Source organism: Trypanosoma melophagium (assembly GCF_022059095.1).
Source record: "Trypanosoma melophagium isolate St. Kilda chromosome Unknown ctg28segment0, whole genome shotgun sequence".
Taxonomy (NCBI): domain Eukaryota; phylum Euglenozoa; class Kinetoplastea; order Trypanosomatida; family Trypanosomatidae; genus Trypanosoma; species Trypanosoma melophagium.
This window is the reverse complement of record NW_027125159.1, coordinates 22,588-41,933: the sequence shown is the minus strand read 5'-3', so window position 1 is coordinate 41,933 and position 19,346 is coordinate 22,588. Positions and strand designations below refer to the sequence as shown.

Genomic DNA, 19,346 nt, shown 5'->3' with positions numbered 1-19,346 from the left:
AGATACAGACATATTATATATAATATTACGAATAAATACATTCCATTTACACACACACACTCTCTCTCTCTGTCATTTTTATTATTTATAAATAAGTGACATCATCCTCATCATTTGGCGTTATGGATCTCGCAAATACTTCTTCTTCTAGTTCTTCCTCCACGCATACAAACATAGCCACGCTAAGAGCTCGCCTTACCGCCATTGTAAATGATATTCAATGCACAAACACACGAGAAGCCCAAAAATCATTAATTGATCTTCTCACATTACTTGAAACCGTCGCTGAACAGAGTGGAACACATGTGCAGAATGTATTTGGACAACATGTAACAAATAATATTCTTATTGTTGTATTGGATAGTGTTGTGCGGCCGGCATTAACGCAGTACTGTGCAGCGACGGCAAAGCGACGACAATTAACATCTACACGTGCCACTGGACGTAATCAAAATAATAATAATAATAATAATACTAATAAAACAAATATAAATAGTACTGTGATCGCAACAATGGCAGAGGAAGAGTTAGATGTTATTGCAGAAAATCGGGCAAAACGATTACGTGGAGAAGTCGTACGTCCCTGGCGGTCATTGTTAGAAACACTTCATCACAATTTACCGTTATTTCTTAGACTCTCACAGTCAGTTAAATCCACGCCGCTAATGACATCCAACAGCCATAATAACAGTAGTCATAATAGTAATAGTAATATGAGTCATCAAGATCTATATACATCATCATCATTGGGAGGAAGTGGAAGAACTGGTAGGAATACAATGGCAGAAACAGAAGATATTTCATATGTATTATTTTCTGCAGGAAATCCTATTATATCATCATCAACTGCATTATCCATGGAAGTGAATCGATTAGATACACCGCAGGCTTTATGGGGCATTACACCCAATCACACAGCACTTCCTCTATTATGGAAAAACGCCGCGCCGTTGTTTTGTATCATGCGACATGCACTGGAGGTATTACAGTCTGAAGTGCTTGTAACGGTGTGTGGACAGGAGTATGCACAGATGTTACTTCAATTATTTCAATTTGAAGGATATTTATCAATTCTGCAGCCAAACTTTATTCTGGAACTTACCGTACGACTATTACGACTGATTGAGAGAACTATGTATGAAACTAACAGCACAGAAACAACTAATACTTCTACTAATATTAATGCTAATACTACTACAGGGGTGAATGGTCAGAGTTTTAATAATATTGGGATGAGTCGAAACGTTCACAGTAATAATAACAGTAGTAATAGTAATAGTAATAGTGGTATGATGGGAATTGGTGGGTTATCAGAAGATCACGATAGTCCACGTCTCACAGTGGAAGAAGGTACAACGTACGCCGCATTACTTGTACAACTCTTCCGTGCCCCACAATTAATGAATGTATTTGTGGCTTGTGAAGATACAAATGCGACTATTGAGACATCTACTGAAGTTACAATACCACTCATTATACAATGGCTCGTGCGTTTAACGACGCAACGTCATTTACGACCAACAAGTGCATTACGATTAGAGGCACATCTTCTTGTGGCATTAAATGTACTTGTTTCTGCGGCCCGCGATGATTATCCATTAGCGGCTGCCGTACCGCAGGAATTAGTGAAATGGCTTTGTCATTGTTTTTATGCAACTACACGAAGAGATGGATGGCGAATGGAGGCACTTGCCTTTATGACTACACAAATATCGGTTTGTTTCTCAGCTGTATTGGGGGAATGTGTTCGGGTGGATATTGATCGGAATCGTCCAAATGTGCATTCGAGTTCATGTCATGGGGATACTAGTAATAGTAATAACAATAATAGTAATAACAGTAACGATGACGATAACACGGAAAAGAAGAAGAATGATAATATAAATGAAAAAAATCGTAACTTTGCATCTCATAATACATCTCCTATTGCCCCTCGTTCCTTGACGTTACTGCATGAGACGATATTGCCATTTACACTACAACTCTTTACGGTTGCACGTAGTGAGTTTAGTCTGGTTTCACGTCGTGAGTTGTTTCACTTCCCATGTTCTCCACTTTCAGCATTATTTGATTTTGGATCCGTCGTAATTTATCTTGCTTGCTGTACATATGATGCCTATATGGCTCTCCCTTCAACTGCTCGTCATACGAATACTACTTGTATTAGTACTAGTACTAATAGTAATTGTAATAATAATATTATTGTTCCTATGAACTCTACTGCAGTAACGGTGGAGGTGGGGACGCATGTTTTACCGTTGAATGAATTGGATCCGAGTGGAAAAGGCCGAAAAAGGTCTCGTGAGGATACAAATAGTGTAGATAATAATAATAATAATAATAATAATAATAATAATAATAATAATAATAATAATAATAATAATAATAATAAGTCTGTGGAGAATAGAGAAGTAAAAGGAAGAATAGCGCATATCCAACCAGGGGATGCGCTTATAGAATCCTTTCGTTCTCTTTTCTTCTTTGATAACAAACAAGAAATGACTGCAGCAAATACTTCAACTCGACAGAATGAGGAGTATCATGATGAGATAGAAAATGACCATTATGATATGATGAAAGACATAGATAGTGAATACTTTATCCATCATACCAACACAACCCCAACAACAATACCGAATACTACTACTACTACTACTACTACAAATACAACTGGTGGACCACTTAGTGCTGCGGCTGTGCAGGATCTTGTTAAGGATGGTTCTCTCTTTCTTTTACATCTCTTAGCCCAACCAGCCACAACACTTGGTTTCACTAAACGTCAATGTACACGGCTTGTACAAGATGCACTTTTACCACTATTCCCATATTATGGTGTGAGACTTGAAACACTACTCCTCGCCGTACTTAACACTGTTGCCCCGCGTACTTCTATTATATGTCAACAACAAATATTTCGTTGGCTTGTACGGCGTTATATTCCCACAGCAACGACACAACGTGATGATGAGAGTCAACCAAAGGAACAGGTGTATCGTTTATTGGGATTACTGATGGAGTGTGCGGTGGTGGGATATCAACCACTTTTGGTGCGGAGTGAGGAACGGGGAAGACTGCAAACGGCGGCACACTTTAATGCGATTACTGCACGTGTTCGGGCTATTATTCACAGTACACTTCCAACAGAAGGAGGAACAACAATATCAATAGCAAATATGAATTTAACATCTCCATTAGGATCAAATGTTCGACATAATTCTTCTTCATCATCATCTCCACCTCCACCACCTGCTATGATGGCTTCACTTATTGCTGCTGCCTGTGGAAGTGTACAGAATACAAAAACGATACTTCCTGCTGGACTTTTTTATGCCATGTTACAATTCTTATCATCTTATCACCATTATGGTGCTATATCTTCAGAAATTGTTTCCAGACACCATGCTATAGAAAAACAACATAGGCTTCATAACCATTACAGAATAAAACATGGAAATCCTTTACTGGATCTTCCATCCACGGCCGTACGTCTTTCAACAGGTATTTCCTTTATCATTACTGGTATTTCACACGCGGTCTGTTTTTATCCACATGATAATGGTGTGGTTTGGCGTCATGATACAGATACACCGGCGGCGGCATCGGCGGCAGCTTCTTGTTTTTTACAGACATTACGTTTATCAGAAGATTATTTACTGGCTGCTTGTCTCACAGCAACAGAAGGAGAAATGGGTTTACAACACTCTCTTTCCGCGTTAAGAGATGCGTCATTTCATGGAAATCATAATAAAACTATATCTTCCTCATCCTCCTTATCCTCCTCTACACTAGCTACTATTAGTGGTGGTGGTAGTAATAGTAATAGTGCAGGTAAGACGGCGGCATCTCTGCAGAGAATGAGACAAATATTGGCCCAATCACGTAGACTTATTGAATCATCATTTATTATACCACAAACACACGTTCCTGCTTCGGCGTGTGAAGCAGCTGAAGGACATTGGCTTTTATTGAATGAATTTCTTTCATCAACATCAACATCAAGAGTAAAGGAAACAACATCAAATATGCATACTAGTAGTTATTTTGCTCACCCAGGGAATAGTGATCATGTAGATGGAGAGGAATCCGAATTAAATGGAGGACGACTACGGTATGGGGATGTACCTTCTTCTGTGATAGAAGTATTAGCAGCGGAGGTTTCAAAGTCAATCGTGGAATTGGCAGAACGTGCACGTACAGCCGGTGCAGCTTCTGTGATAACACCCGCAAATCCCAATCAAGAAGAACAAACACGCACTATGGATGAAGACACTGTCGCACTTGCACAACGTACGATTTGTATTCATGCGGTTCAACTCCTCCATCTTCTTCTTCGCCTTTATCGTCTTGGTGTATGGTATTTACCACGGAGTTCACGTGTGCGGGGTGGTGAAAACAAAACCCACAAGGATGATTCCAATTACACTGTAGATAATAACAAAGAAGAAAAAGAAAAAGAAGGAAATAAACAGAGAGTGTGTCAGAATGAAGGGGATGAGGAGGATGATCTTCATGTACTTTCGAGTTTACCAGCCTCACTTCTCTTTGATGCACCTGCGGCAGTTCTCCGTCGTCTCTCGCCACGTGGTTCTCTCTTCTACGCCGTTATGTGGATCTGTCGTCATATCACCACACGACTGTTGCGTGGATCACTTGTGCGTGATCGTGCCGTACTGCGAGCACTACTTGTGTTGTTTGCAGATGTTGGCACAATATTGCTAGCGGCAGACTTTGCATTATGGGAACCGCGACAAACTCCACTCGCTCTTGCCGGTGCTATTGCCCGTCGTGCACTAAATGCCGGTTTAGCACCACTCAGTACTACTACTACTACTACTACTACTACTAATAGTAATAATAATAATAATAATAATAATAATAATAATAATAATAATAATAATAATAATAATAATAATAATAATAGTAATAATAATAATAATAATACTAATACGATGTCTTTTGTTTCTTCTGATGGGAGTACGGCGGCGGTGCAGGCGATGGTGCGATTGAGTTCTGCATTATTGGGAACTGTTCTCGCAGCTGTGCGATTCACACGTGTAATGGCAGCCGCAGCTGATCCTCTTGTACAACCAACGCAAGTTACCGCCGCCGTTGTGGCTATTCTCGAACGTGATGGACTTCTCCCACCTAGTAATAATAATACTAATATGAATAGTAATAATAATAATAATAATAATAATAATAATAATAATAATCGTGGGGGAAATGGGAATGGGACGATGGGGGCTGCACGTGATGTACTGAAACCACATCCGTTTCTACCGCCCTCACTTGCTGTAGTGGATGCACTCTCGCAGTTATTGCAGGTATTACATGAGGCATGTGATGATACACAGGCACGTGTGGCGGCGCAGAAACTTCGTGAAACTCTTTTTTCACGTTATCGTTATGGACTGGCATTGGGTATATTTTGTACATTTAGTAGCTATGCACCACGTAGACCTTCTACAGCTATATCATCTATCAATTCTTTCAATGATGATGGTTATGTGGTTGATGTTGATATGGATATGGATGATAATGCCACTAATAATAAAGTTTTGGCTCAAAAGGGGTTTCAACCCCACCAAGAACAACAATTGCGAGTAAATGAGGAAAGAAAAGCATCACGACGCACGGGTTCAAATGCATTTTTATTACTTGAAGAGGGACGATTACTAGAAACCTTTGTAGATCAATTAACAGATACATCACGAAGTGATATGCCGATTGTAACACCACAACTTCAATGTGCAGTATTATCAAGTATTAATACCATGCTCTTCCGTTGTGATGCACGAGTAGCTGAAAAACTTGGTAAATATCTCTTTTCATTTTTATCCACTACGACATCTTATATAGTTCGACGCCACACCGCATTACAGGTACGTTGGCTATTTAGTCGCTTCACCCAAAACGCACTTCTCGTCTTGCATGAATTGTTATATCGCGCTAAGGAGGGAATTATCTCATTAAGTCCAATGCATTGTGCTACTAGTTTACGTGCACTTGGTGAGGCCGCACGTGCGGCGCCTGTAATGGAGGCGGATATTATTTGTACACTTCTTGAGTGTTGGGCAAGACACGGCTTTGCGCATAGAGGACTTATTATTGAATGTCTTGAACTCATTGGGAATTACACACGACTGGGTGGACGCCATTTAATAACAACAACAACAACAACAAAAATGATGATGATGACACCCTCATCTACATTAAGTGGATATGGAATGAATGCCCAACAATTGTGTCACTATCACCGTGAACGATTACTATTTGACTGGTTATGGCGATTGAATCACCCGATAGAGGCAATTCCACTTCACTGCTTTGGTTATACAAAACCACATCACATGTTTGAAGCACTTATGTCTACACTTTTACCACTCGCTGTTTTGTGTAGTGCACGTCGTGGGGATGATGAAGAGGCCGTGGCGTTTATGAGTCCTAATGAACTCTTATGGCGATTGGCAGTATGGCATAAACATACACGAGATAAGGTGGAAAATTCCGCACGTAGTACGGCACTTTTAACGGAATGTGTTTTGGCGTACTTTCCAGATATTATGGCGCGTTTATTCCTCTTTGCGGCGGCTTCACGACGATGTAAAGAAAGAAATCGACAACAACAACAAGAACGATACGAAGATGTGGCTGAAGCTGCACATATGGCGCTGGAGTGGGTAAGAAGTACACTTTCGACCAATTATACACTTTATGTACGTCAAAATGCGGATGCTATTTTATGTCGATTTGTAGAACTTGTTGGAGTACTAAATCCTATTGTTGGAATTCAACAAATGTACAGTTCGGTAGTAATGTTGTGTGAAACTATCGCACAGACAATGACTGTAGGAGCGAGCACAAGAACAGCAACAACATTATTATCATCATCTTCTTCCACATCAGCATCGCTTGCAGCAGAAACAGCAGTCGGGAAACCAATATCCATGTCTGATTCATTATTTAGTGGAACCGCAAAAACAAGGGCAGTGGATGTGTTTTTTGCTAGTGATGCTGGTGATCATGCGTATGTGTTATTACAACATTTATATGTTTGCCTTACGTATGGTTCTCATCGTGGAGAAAGAAGAATGATGAGTGTTTTACTTCTTGAAGAAATTATAAAACGATGGTGGAGCCGTGAGTTACTAACAGAGAAGGAAGTTCCACATATTCTCCACACCGTATTACGTATATGTGGGAATATTCTCATGACATGTGTAGATGCCCGACCAACTGTTTGTAATGTGTTATTATATATTTGGTCCATTGTCGTTTCCAACTTAAATAAAAGAAGTGTTGATGCGGCAGATGAGGCATTTCTCTGTACAGTGATGCTTTCAATCTCGGAGGAATCACGAGTTGTGGCGAGTACATGGACGGCGATGTGTCGTTTAGATGCCACACTGCAGGAACGGGATTGGCAGATGCATCACACACAGTACAATGCAGAAGAAACACCAGTGAAGGCAAAAAAAGAAAAAGAAAAGGAAAAAGAAGAGGAAGAAGTTGAAGGAATTAAATGTGGTTTATCCACTTCTTTAAATAATGCTAGACGACGCATTGCAGGTATTATTCCATTACTACGAACCAGTGTGCTTGTCTCGGGTGCACCGGCATCCTCTTTCTACGCGGAAGTTGCGGCCGCAGTGGATCACTCCCGTTGGGCGTTTGTTAAACTCATACGATTACATTTACGTGAGGAAAAACAAAGTCATGCTCGACTTGAAAAGTTACAGAAAACTACTACTACTACTACTACTACTACTACTACTACTACTACTACTACTACACATTCAGAATCATCATCATCATCATCATCAGGGAAATTATTAACTTCTCAGGTGATTTATGAGACATGTTGTCATGTGATACAACATCTTTTCTCTCTAGTGTGTGCAGATGATGTTTTTGTTAATACGAATACCAATAGTACAGATCCATATGCAGAAATAAGTATAGGTACTCCATCATTTTCTCCAGGGCAAATATCTGCAACCACTATGGTATTACAAGCCACAAATAGAGATGTTCAATTAAACGCTTTTCGTCTGTTACGGGCATTATGTTGGTGTTTTATAGAAGCCGGTGTAGAGAGTGTTGTAGATGCTTTACTTTCTCCAACTGGGATGATACAAGAGACATTACAAGAAAAGCCATTAGATGAGGTATTACATCAATTGTATCGTCAGCATGTAGAACAGCTGTATCGACTCTCTTTTGATACAGATGCCTGTATTGCATATATCGCCTCAACGACTCTTCGCGGTTGGCTTTGTGGTAATACAACTATGGATGATAATAACAATAATATTAGCGGTAGTGGAGATGAAAACTATAAAAGACGCGATGTGGCGGAGAACCAAATAACAGATCTTACTCTTGATACATCTATAAAACGTACTAAAGAGCGTGTAACGACGACATCTTCTCGTCGACGAAATATCGGTGATGAGGGTCAACTTATTCAGAGAACCCTGCAACTCATTCGAGATGATGCGAAAAAGAAGGAACAAGAGAAGGATTTTTATAACAGTTCAACAACATTTATCCACCTTAATGAGATTAAAGTATTTCATCGACATCTTTATGGTATTCCTTTATACATGTTAAACTTATCTGCAGATGAAGAAGTATTACGTGTGGCATCTCTACTTGATGAAACTGTCTGGGATGCTTTACGTGTACATGAGGATGCCACACGTTTTCTGAGACTTTTCCTTATTGGAATTATTCGGCAGTATAACCTTCAACATCGATTTAGTACAGTTTCTACTGTTCTTCACTCCGTCTTGTTACCAATGCCTTTAAGATGGATGGGTGGTGGTAGTCTTGTTAAGTTTATGGAAGATTTTTTACCTATAATATTTCTACATGTTATGCTTCTTAAAGAAAGTGAAACCCAACGGGGAAATCGTGTATTGTGGTCAAACTTACTTGAAACTTGTCTATTTCAACAAGCCCGTCAATTTCGTCACATGACACGTTTATTTCTACGAGCCTTGAACATGTGTCGATCTGTACTCATGACAGTAGTTCGTAGTCGTGGAGTTCGTCCAGATAATAATAATAATAGTGGTAATAGTAGTAATTCACATCCATTAGCGCGTATACTCGCAAGTGAGATGGAAACCGCCGCCCAAACACTTACATTTCCACTATTTATACCCAGTGGATATGGTGAATTACCGGAAATTTCAGATATGCGGGAGTCGTATTGGTTGTCGGATGTGAATCCACTTATTCTCGCCGCCGCTGCCGTGACTTGCCATGAACCACATCTCGCTATATTATTCACAGAACTTAGTGGGGAATCATTACTTGGGAAACGTAAAGGAATTCCTTCTGTGGCTGCTATATCTGCTGGACAACAACAACAATACTCAACTTTATTTCCTTCTGCGCAGCGTGCACAGTATCGTGATACCCGTGGACGACAATTACGTGAAGATGAGGCACGAACAGAAATAGCACAACGTTTCTTTACATTTCGAGCAGCAGTGCATAGTATTCTCGTCGATGCAGAGACGACACTGCGATTTCGTGAAGACAGTTATTGTGATGCATATAAGAATAACGCTATTAGTACTGATGACGATTATGTAGACACTAATATTACAGAAAGAAAAACAATAACGGTTAGACAATCACACTTATTACCAGTGTTGCCTGGTGAAATAGGTACTGCGGATTATTACAGTACAACAACACCGTGGGAAGAGGCATTCTTTTTGCGACACCCAATGCAACGTATTGAACATGAGAAAAACGCAGGTAGATGGCAGTCTGTACTGCTCTTACTAGATCGTTTGGAGTACGCTAATATCTCAGATAGGAGTAATAATAGTAGTTATTCCAAAACTCGTTTATTATTGGAAAAGACAAATGCATTGATGAATTTAGGTGCCACTGATACTGCCGTACAAATACTTCTTTCAGCAGTAAAACAAAACTTTAATGCTTCTCTTAATGGTGTTATTTCACTACAAGGTGAAAATGATGAACATGCAGCGTTGCGAGCGGCCTTAGCTTCTGCCCTCTGGCGTGTTGGCCGCTGGGATGATAACTGTCTAGAGACGATAGCGAAGGAGCAACAACAACAACAGCATGAGTTATTATTACCATCATTTGTTTCAATGGATGAAAGTATATTTTTTGCACTACAAAGTTTTCGTCGTGGGGATTATTATGAGGCACAGCGATGGTCTACGCAGGCACAACAGCAACTTGCATGCCAATTAGATCCGAACAATTGGTTTCGTACAATGTTACAGGCAGAGGCTTTACATTGTATTGAGGAATGTGGAAAAGAATGTGGACAATTCAGTACTTCTACACAAGCACGACCACCAAAGTGGGTGCATGCGAGATTATCACATGTACATGCGCCTTATCGAGAGTTGGAATTAGTCGATAGTGTACAACAGCAGTTGTGTATTGCCTATCGTCAGCCACAGTGGTGGTTGTCACATTTGGAGTGTTGTAGTGAACGTGCACTGCGTGGGAATAAACCGTTTCTTGTACAACAATGGCTCTCGGCATATCGGGAAGTCTCTCAACAGGTAAGTATGCGTGATGTTAACGCTAATAATAATAATAATAATAATAATAATAATAATAATAATAATAATAATAATAATAATAATAATAATAATAATAATAATAATAATAATAATAATAACCAACACCGTGAGAGGGAATCAGTAAAGCATATGGGTGGTATTTCTTTGGAGAGTGCAACAACAACTTGTGGATTGCCAGTCTCTGCGTTTCTTGCACTTGTGCAGGCACGTGCAGAGTTCGCAAGCGGTGAAACACATCGCGCTATTGCTATTCTGCAAAACATAACAACTCCAAAAACATCAGCGGCAGCAGCCATGTTAGGAGCTTCATCAAAAAAAACAGAAGTATTAGATACTAATTTTCCCAATCCTAGTGGTTATTGGTTCCCATTACCAAAAGAGGCGCCCCTTATGCCACCCATAGTAGAACAATTAGTTATATGGGCTAAAGAAGCACGTTTAGTTCCTCTCTCACAGTTAGTGCGAGACCCATTCTTAACAGCATGTGCTAGTAGTGATCGCACAGGTGGTTGTAGTTTGCAACTTGCACGTATGTGTCATATGCTAGCACGTGATATTGCTACACGACTACATAGTGAAGAGTACCGTAAATTACAGGAAAGTATAGAAGAATCCCGTCGTATTCGTATAGAATTGGAACAGCAACAACAACGGTCAGGTAGCGAACTAAGTGAGGAGGAGAGAAGAATTCTTCAACGTCGTATACGCGTTATTCGTGTAGAAACGGCACGTGAAGAACAGGAATGGATGCGTGAAGTTGAAACATATGCACTTTATCGTCGTAGTGCACTTAATGCCTATGCACGATTTCTACAATACAGTGGACCATGCGGTTCGGATGATCTTCTCGCTGTATTTGGATTTGTTTCACTGTGGTTGCAGCATGATGAGCGATTGGATGATCGACACTTAACAGAACCAACCTCTGCTGTTTCTGCCACCTCACGGGTACTTCGAAAGGCAATGGAGAACACACCGCTGCATAAATTTCTTCCACTCTATTCACAATTAGTGGCACAACTGGGAACTTCACTGGATGATGCCAATCTTGAAGAACTCGTTCTGCGTATTGCGATTGAACGACCATTACATGCGGTTTGGCCGCTTTTGGCTCTGGCGAATGGACATCAATTTGGACCAGCAGCCGCAGCGGCGGTATCGGCGCATGGTAATGGATTGCATGTAGTGGATGAGAAGAAGGTAACACTGGCACGTCGTATTCTTCGTGCAATGAAGATTACTACTTCGGATGTTAATAGTAATCACAATAATAGTAATAATAATGGAAGTAAAAATGACGATGAAGAATGGCGAAAACGACTTGTATGTGATGCGGAAAAACTTTCTGCGGCTTATATACAACTTGCTTTTCATCGTGTACATGATGGTCGTCGCTCTGAACACCGTATTCCTGTGGATTTTATGATTATGGAGGATTCTATGAAGAATTTATGCATTCCACCCCCTACATTGACACTTCCACATGCATTTTCAACCTATAACTTTATTATTAATGATACTACTACTACTACTACTACTACATCATCATCATCACCCTTACAGGATCAATTAATGATGTTACCACGGGTTGCGTATTATGAGGAAAAATTTACTACACATGGAGGTATAAATCTTCCTAAAGCCCTTCGATGTGTACTTAGTGATGGACTTGTTGTACGTCAACTTCTTAAATCTGAAGATGATTTACGTCAAGATAGTCTCATTGAACAAGTATTTGATTTATCGAATGAGCTTTTAGCAAAAGAACGGACAACTCAACATTTACATATTTCTACATATAGTGTGGTTCCTCTTGCCCCTACGGTTGGAATTATTGAGTGGGTTGATGGTACTGTTCCACTTGGTCACTATATTAATGGTGAAGGTAGTACTAGTAGTAAGAATAAATTACCTACAGGAGCTCATGAGCGATATTTTCCTGGAGAACCAACCACACTTGAGTGTCGTCAAAGGTTACATGATGCTAGTAAGACGCAAAAGCATGATACCTTACTCACTTTATATGCAGAATTCACACCTGCATTACATTATTTCTTTCTTGAACATTTCTTTACCCCTCAAGAGTGGTTTGAGCGGCGGGAGGCGTATACACGTAGTGTGGCGGCTTCTAGTATGCTTGGCTACATTGTTGGGCTTGGTGATCGACACAGCAATAATCTCCTTCTCCACACCCAACGTGCGGAGCTTATTCACATTGATCTCGGTATGGCCTTTGATCAGGGCAAACTGCTGCCTGTTCCAGAAGTTGTGCCCTTTCGCCTTACACGCAATATTGTCGATGGACTCGGCCTGCGGGGAGCCGATGGGCCATTCCGCCGCCACTGCGAGGGAACTTTACGTGTACTGCGTGGACAGAAGGAATTACTTTTAACCGTTCTCGAGGCCTGCGCCCACGACCCGCTCGCTCTTTGGGCCGTCACAGTAGTGGCGCCGCCGCAGAGGGAAGAGCCGGAAACAAAAAGAGGCGGAGTAGGAGAAAAGATGAGAGGCGACGCCACACCGCGGCAGAGAGATTTGGGTGTACGTCGACAGAAGCCAACGTATGCGGATGCTGAGCGAACACTCTCACGTGTGGCGGAGAAGATTCAGGGATATGAGTCTGGTGAATTACTAGGCGTGCCAACACATGTGCATAAGCTATTGCAAACTGCACAGAATACAGAATTGCTGGCCTACATGTTTGATGGATGGTCGCCATGGGTATAATATATATATATATATATATATATATATATATATATATATATATATTAGATAAGGATAACGTATCTTTTACCAGGTATAGAGTTCTTCTGTATGTGTTTGTGTATGTGTATTTTTTTTTTCTTGTGGTATTATCCTAGATACTTGTAAAAACTCTAGTTATGGTGTATGGGTCTTGGTGGAATGGACAGGGCGGTAAAATGAGAGTGTTCCTTTCATTTTATTTTATTTTTTAAATTCCGTGGCCATATTCATATTTATATATTACAGAATTTGAGAAACAGAAAAAAATTGCAATAGATACAGATTGGGTTATGAGGATATAACGAAGAGAATGCGAAAATATGAGTGAAACCAGTTTTGTTTGCAGTAATATGTTATTATTTGTGTGTTTCTCTGTGTTTTCTGTGTACAATCTTGTTGTTGTTCCATTTAAAAGAAAAACATCTTCTTTATGTATCTCTATTTATTCATTTCCTCTTTCTTCTTTCTTTTTAATAAATTTACCTGTTTTAGCAACCGTGGCGTTGTTTTCTTTTTCTTTTTTCACTTTGTTTCCCCTTTTAATCGTGCTACAATTTTTGTACGTGATTTCCTGTGGGCTTTTTGAGAGATACAAATTTTCACCTTTAGTAAGGCATATCTTTGTCCATCTATTCATCTAAATATCTATATAGGTAGATAGATAGATTAATTGATTGATAGGGAGACCGATCCACATTTTTTATTGTTATTATTAAATATTTTCACTCATTCATTCGTTACTTCCAATAAAATCTTTGCATTGCGATCTCTCTATTTGTGTGTATATATCTGTATATATATATATATTTACTGTGTTTGTCATGACCACACTACCGTCTACGAATCACTTCACGCATGCGATGGAAATAACGCACATGTTTCATCCCGGTATCACACAACAACAACGACGTGAGGCAGAAAGTTATCTCATGGCACTTCGTGCCACTGCAGAAGGTCTCAATTTATCATTTCACATCATCAGTAATGAACCACTCAGTGATGTACGATGTTGTTGGGCATTTAATACCATTATGCATCATTTACCAAGTCTTGCCAGTGGTATTAGCGATGAACAGGCGGCGGAGGTGTACCGCACCCTTTTCTCTTTCATCTACCGCTTCTTCTTCTCATGTACAACGGAGCAGCGGCAGCCGATGGAGTTCCTCGCGAATAAACACGCACAAATGATGGTGGCTGGTCTGCAAGTATTCTTTCCATCCCGTTGGCGATCTTTCTTTGAAGATGCGTTTGAACTCCTCGCCCGCAGCAGTACACTTCCACATGTGAGTGATGCCGTTACCGTATACGTTCTGCGTCTCTTTGAGTATATTGATGAGCGGGTGGTGTCAGTGCGATCACGTGCCGATCGTGGACGTGAACAGCGGGCACGTGATATGGAATTAAAAGATGCGATGCGTGAACATGTAATGCCGCGTGCGGTCTCAACATGGTATGTTATTTTGTGTGATTGTCGTCTACGCGCCCCGGAGATTGTGCGTATTTGTCTCTCGGTTGTGCAGACCTATATTGAGTGGGTGGATGTTACACTGTTTATCACGGCGGATTGGATTAATTTGCTGTACTTTCTTGTTACAACTCCCGCCGTGCGGGATGCGGCGTGTGAGTGTATTTACAGTCTTGTAGAGAAGAAACAACTGCCGGCGGCGAAGATGGAATCATTACGAACACTAAACATTATTGATACACTTCCACGTATTGTTAGTCTTCTCTTACAGGTGCCTCCTGAGACGGAGGAGGATGTGAATTCGCTTGAGGTTACGGCAAGACTTGTACGGGCTGTGGCAGAACAATTTTTATCCCTATATGATCATATCTCCACCACATTAGAGGAAAAGAGTAAGAGTACTGGTAATGCGAATCATCCTAATATTAATTCACAGCATCAGGAACAAACACATCATTATTACCCTTATCAAGGTAACTCTGGTAATGATGATGGGAATAATACGAATACGTTTACTAATCCTAATCATACTATTATGAACGGAAAGAGTAGTGCACTCGGAACACTTCCCTCGGATGATGGAAACTTCTCTGTGGAATCACTTTATATGGTGCGTGCAGCATTATATAATGTTCTAGAACAATTACTACTTCTTCTGAGTATTAATAACAATGAGGTAAACAATGCCCTTTTACCATTTGTGCATATTTATATTAAATCCACTGCATTACGTGAAGAACAAGCACTACAATTACTTCCAATACTATATAATCACACGATCGTACATGGTGCTTCTCAAAGAGAAGATCTTATGTGGTGTGATGAGGTGATTGATCAACGTAAACAATTACATACCCTTACGCGTTTACTTTTTCGACGATATCCCTCTATAGTAAAACAACATTTACAGGTAGTAGTTAGACGTGCTGCTGGAGTTGGAGAAAGTGGGGAAGAAGGTGTAGCAGCAGTAGGAGGAGGAGAAGGAGGGAGATTGTTATATTGGAAAGGAGGAGTATTAAATGGAAATGAAAGCGCTGAAAATCATCAGTACCAACAACAGCAACAACAAGGGCACTTTGAAGGGGTATTTTATAGTGATAACTGTGTTAGTGTTAGTAGTAATAGTGGTGTTATGAACAACACCAATCTTGCTGTTGGTGGTAATTGTAGTAGTAATAGTGGTAATAGTGGTAGTAATAACAATCCAGATGCGGTGGAGGCTGCGTTGCGTTATTTCTATGAATTAGGAGAATATATTCGAATGGATAATTTACGAGATGCTAAAAATGAGTATTCAGAACTTCTAAGTATTGTACTATCATCTGAGTATATTGCACAGTGTTCATCTCCTGTGGTACATCTCAGTTATTTTGAAGTCTTTGACCGTTATTATGCCTTCTTTGCGTATCATAAGGAATACATTCCACTGCTACTGGAGCGATTGTTGTTGTCACCGCATGGAGTGACGAATGTTCATCCTCGTGTACGTGCACGTATTTGTTACCTTTTTGCGCATCTCGTACAACTACTAAAAGGTAATTTGTTTCCACATAAGCAAAACATTGTGAGTGCACTGTATACAATTTTCTCCTCTAATGTGCTTTTACCAAATGATCGTCGTGAGTTGTATGAGGCGACTGGCAATCTACTGAGTGTTATGCAAGGGACATCCACAACGACACAACCTGCCAGTGAGGGTGAAATGATGATTGTGCAGGTAACACAGTCTGTTGTGCAGAATCTACACGAAGTGGCCTCTGCTGCTTCATTAAATTCAGTTGGTACTTCTACTTGTAATAATAATAATAATAATAATAATAATAATAATAATAATAATAATAGTGGCGGTGGTGATTCTGCTTATGCAGAGTCGGTGGCAGATGCCATTTCGTTTCTGAGCGCGTTAGCGAAGGGCCTCCGCGGTAATGGTATTGTGAACAATGATAATAATAATAATAATAATAATAATAATAATAATAATAATAATAATAGTAATAATAATACTATTAGCCCTGTAGATGCGATTGCGGCGGATATCTTTCACGGCGTCACACGTGATGTGGTGAGTGTACTTGTATCGTGGCATGCATCCTCGTCTGTGCGAGAGCGGGCGGCACAGTACTTTACACAAATGGTCCACACACTCCCCTACACGTGTATTGCGGTGTACGCCGCCCCGTATCTCACACACACATTAACGTGCATCGCAACAGCGGGGGAGTTAACGCGATTGCTGCGGTTGTTGTTGTTGTTAGTGCACCGCAGCGGCGGCGGGGGGCGGGCGGCGGAACTTTTAAACGCGACAATTCCCGCAATTTTTCCGCACATCATCGCCACCGTTGGGGGCCTGCAGGACGAACAACAACTTACAATTCCAGCGGCAATACATCCACAACTGCAATTACAATTCCAACAGTCACAACAACAATCTCAGCAATCTCAACAAGACTCTCAACAATCACAGCAATCGCAATCGCAATCGCAATCGCAACACGAAATAGTCGTGAGTGGAGTTGTCTCGGAGGCGGCGCGGGAGCGGCGGGAAGTTTACCGGCAACTCTTCGCCGTTCTGCACGGCGCCACGCAGGCGGGATGTACGGCAGTGTTATTAGCACTTCCACGCAGTGAACTCACACCACTACTGCAGCAACTCCTTGCCGCACTGCAACTCACGGGTGAGGCGGAATTGCCAAAGCTCGCACTGCAGATTATGACAAAGATGACGCAAGCCGCCGCAGACTATACGAATAGTAATAGTAATAACAATAACAACAACAGTAATAATAATAATAATAATAATAATAATAATAATAATAATAACAGTGCTTTTGGTGGTAGTGGTACTAGTGGTGTGGGTCAAGGCTGTGTCGACAGTAGTGTTAATTCTATTTGTGGAATAGATATGTCTGAGTGTTACCGGAATTGGCTGCTATTTATGTTAAACGATGCCGTTCATGCCGTACTTCGTCGCTTTCTCTCCGCCGCCTTTGATGTGCGAGATGCGAAGAATTTGTTTCTCATTGGTGAGGCTGGTCATTTACTAAAGGCGCTCATGCGGGGACTTGGCCCCCACGACTCGTCCCTCTCTGTGCTGCTGCACAACACACTTCAGTCGTTTGTTGGGGCGGCGGAGGCGGCGGGTTTTGTGAAAGTCCTGCGGGACGAAAGTGCGGGATTCTCAATGGAGATGAAGATGCGATTTCGCAATATGCTGCAGAAGGCGAAGGAACAACAGGTGAGTTGATGGAAGTAAGCGAAAATAATAAAAGAGAGAATAATGGAAAGAGAACGAGGGTGAGAGAGAGAGAGAAGTAGTGCTAATAGAGAACGATTTGCTTTCTTCTACTGCCATTATTTTTGACTCTTTTTCTTTCTGTTTGAGTGTTTTTGTTCGTTTCTGTGTTTGTTTGTGTGGGCTTGCTCTTTGAACTCTGAAGGAAACCAAGTACATCGTTTTTTTTTCCGTTTAATGCGTTATTACTTCTCCCTTTATTTATTTCTACATGGTCCGATGCGTATGATAACTTCTTGGAAAGACGAGAATGGTTTTTTTTTTGTTTTTGTTAAAGGAAAAAAAAAGAAACAATAACGTGTTCTGCATAGAATGAAGAGATAAAATAAAAATGAAAAGAAAATTAAAACGAAGAAAAACAAGAAATTTATTAAAATAAAATAAGTGCTAATATTAAGGATCCAAAATGAAAGGTCACAAAGAAATATGTTGCGTATATGCTTATATTGATGCGGGGGAATTCGTTTCTAACATTTTCTTTTTTATTTTCCATTTCCCTTTATATATATATATATATAATTTGTGCAACTACATTTGTTTTTCTTTTTTTTAGTGATTATTCTTCATATGTTTGCGTTTTCATTCTTTTTATTTATTCTTTCGTTTTTTTTTTTTTGCACCTCGCGCGTTTATTCGAATTCCTCCTTTTTTCAGCCAAAACTGCTGCTGCAGTTGTTTTTATATTGTCGCACTTCTTCGTATGCAATTTGACCAATTAATTAGGTCTTTCGCTATCTCCTTCTCTCGTTTTTTTTATTTTTTATTTTGATATGATGGTTATGTGGATGATGATCATTTAAGCACGTTTAACCGACATGCATACATTTTTTTTATTTTCTAATGAATGATTCTCACGTATAATGTGTGAAACATAAGAAGAAGGTAACCGCAGCCGCCAATGTGAAGGGAGAAGAAGCTGTATCATAACTATACATAACCATAACATATATATATATATATATATATATATATATATATATATATATATATAATATTAAGTATGTATCTTTGTTAATATATTGAACTGAAAAGTAAAAAGTTTATTACTTGGTTTTTTACTGCTCTCTGTTTTTTCATTTTTTATGGTATCACTTGTTTTTTTATTCTTTTCCTTTTTCTCTCTATTTACTCACACTGTAGATGCTTCAGTGGTTATAGCAAGAAGAAAAACAATTAAAGAAGGATTGATTGTTTGCGCAGTACACACACACAGAGAGAAGAGAAAAAGAGAAAGTGAAAAGGAAAGTACAGAGGCACA

The 19,346-nt window shown here is 40.1% G+C and overlaps 2 protein-coding genes across 3 annotated transcripts; both read left to right on the top strand.

Moving 5' to 3' along the window:
- Positions 1-122: 122 nt before the first annotated feature.
- Positions 123-13,310, top strand: LSM04_001794 (the record flags this gene model as incomplete). 2 transcript variants are annotated; one of them, XM_067330134.1, is made up of 1 exon in its annotated part: positions 123-13,310. In XM_067330134.1, one exon carries the CDS (start codon positions 123-125, stop codon positions 13,308-13,310), a length of 13,188 nt encoding a protein of 4,395 aa, XP_067190287.1. The 2 variants fall into 2 exon arrangements, with proteins under 2 accessions (XP_067190287.1, XP_067190288.1); XM_067330135.1 differs by having other exon boundaries at positions 6,186-13,310.
- Positions 13,311-14,152: 842 nt separating this feature from the next.
- Positions 14,153-18,040, top strand: LSM04_008933 (Exportin-1/Importin-beta-like; the record flags this gene model as incomplete). The annotated part of the gene is made up of 1 exon (XM_067330123.1): positions 14,153-18,040. One exon carries the CDS (start codon positions 14,153-14,155, stop codon positions 18,038-18,040), a length of 3,888 nt encoding a protein of 1,295 aa, XP_067190355.1.
- Positions 18,041-19,346: the final 1,306 nt, after the last annotated feature.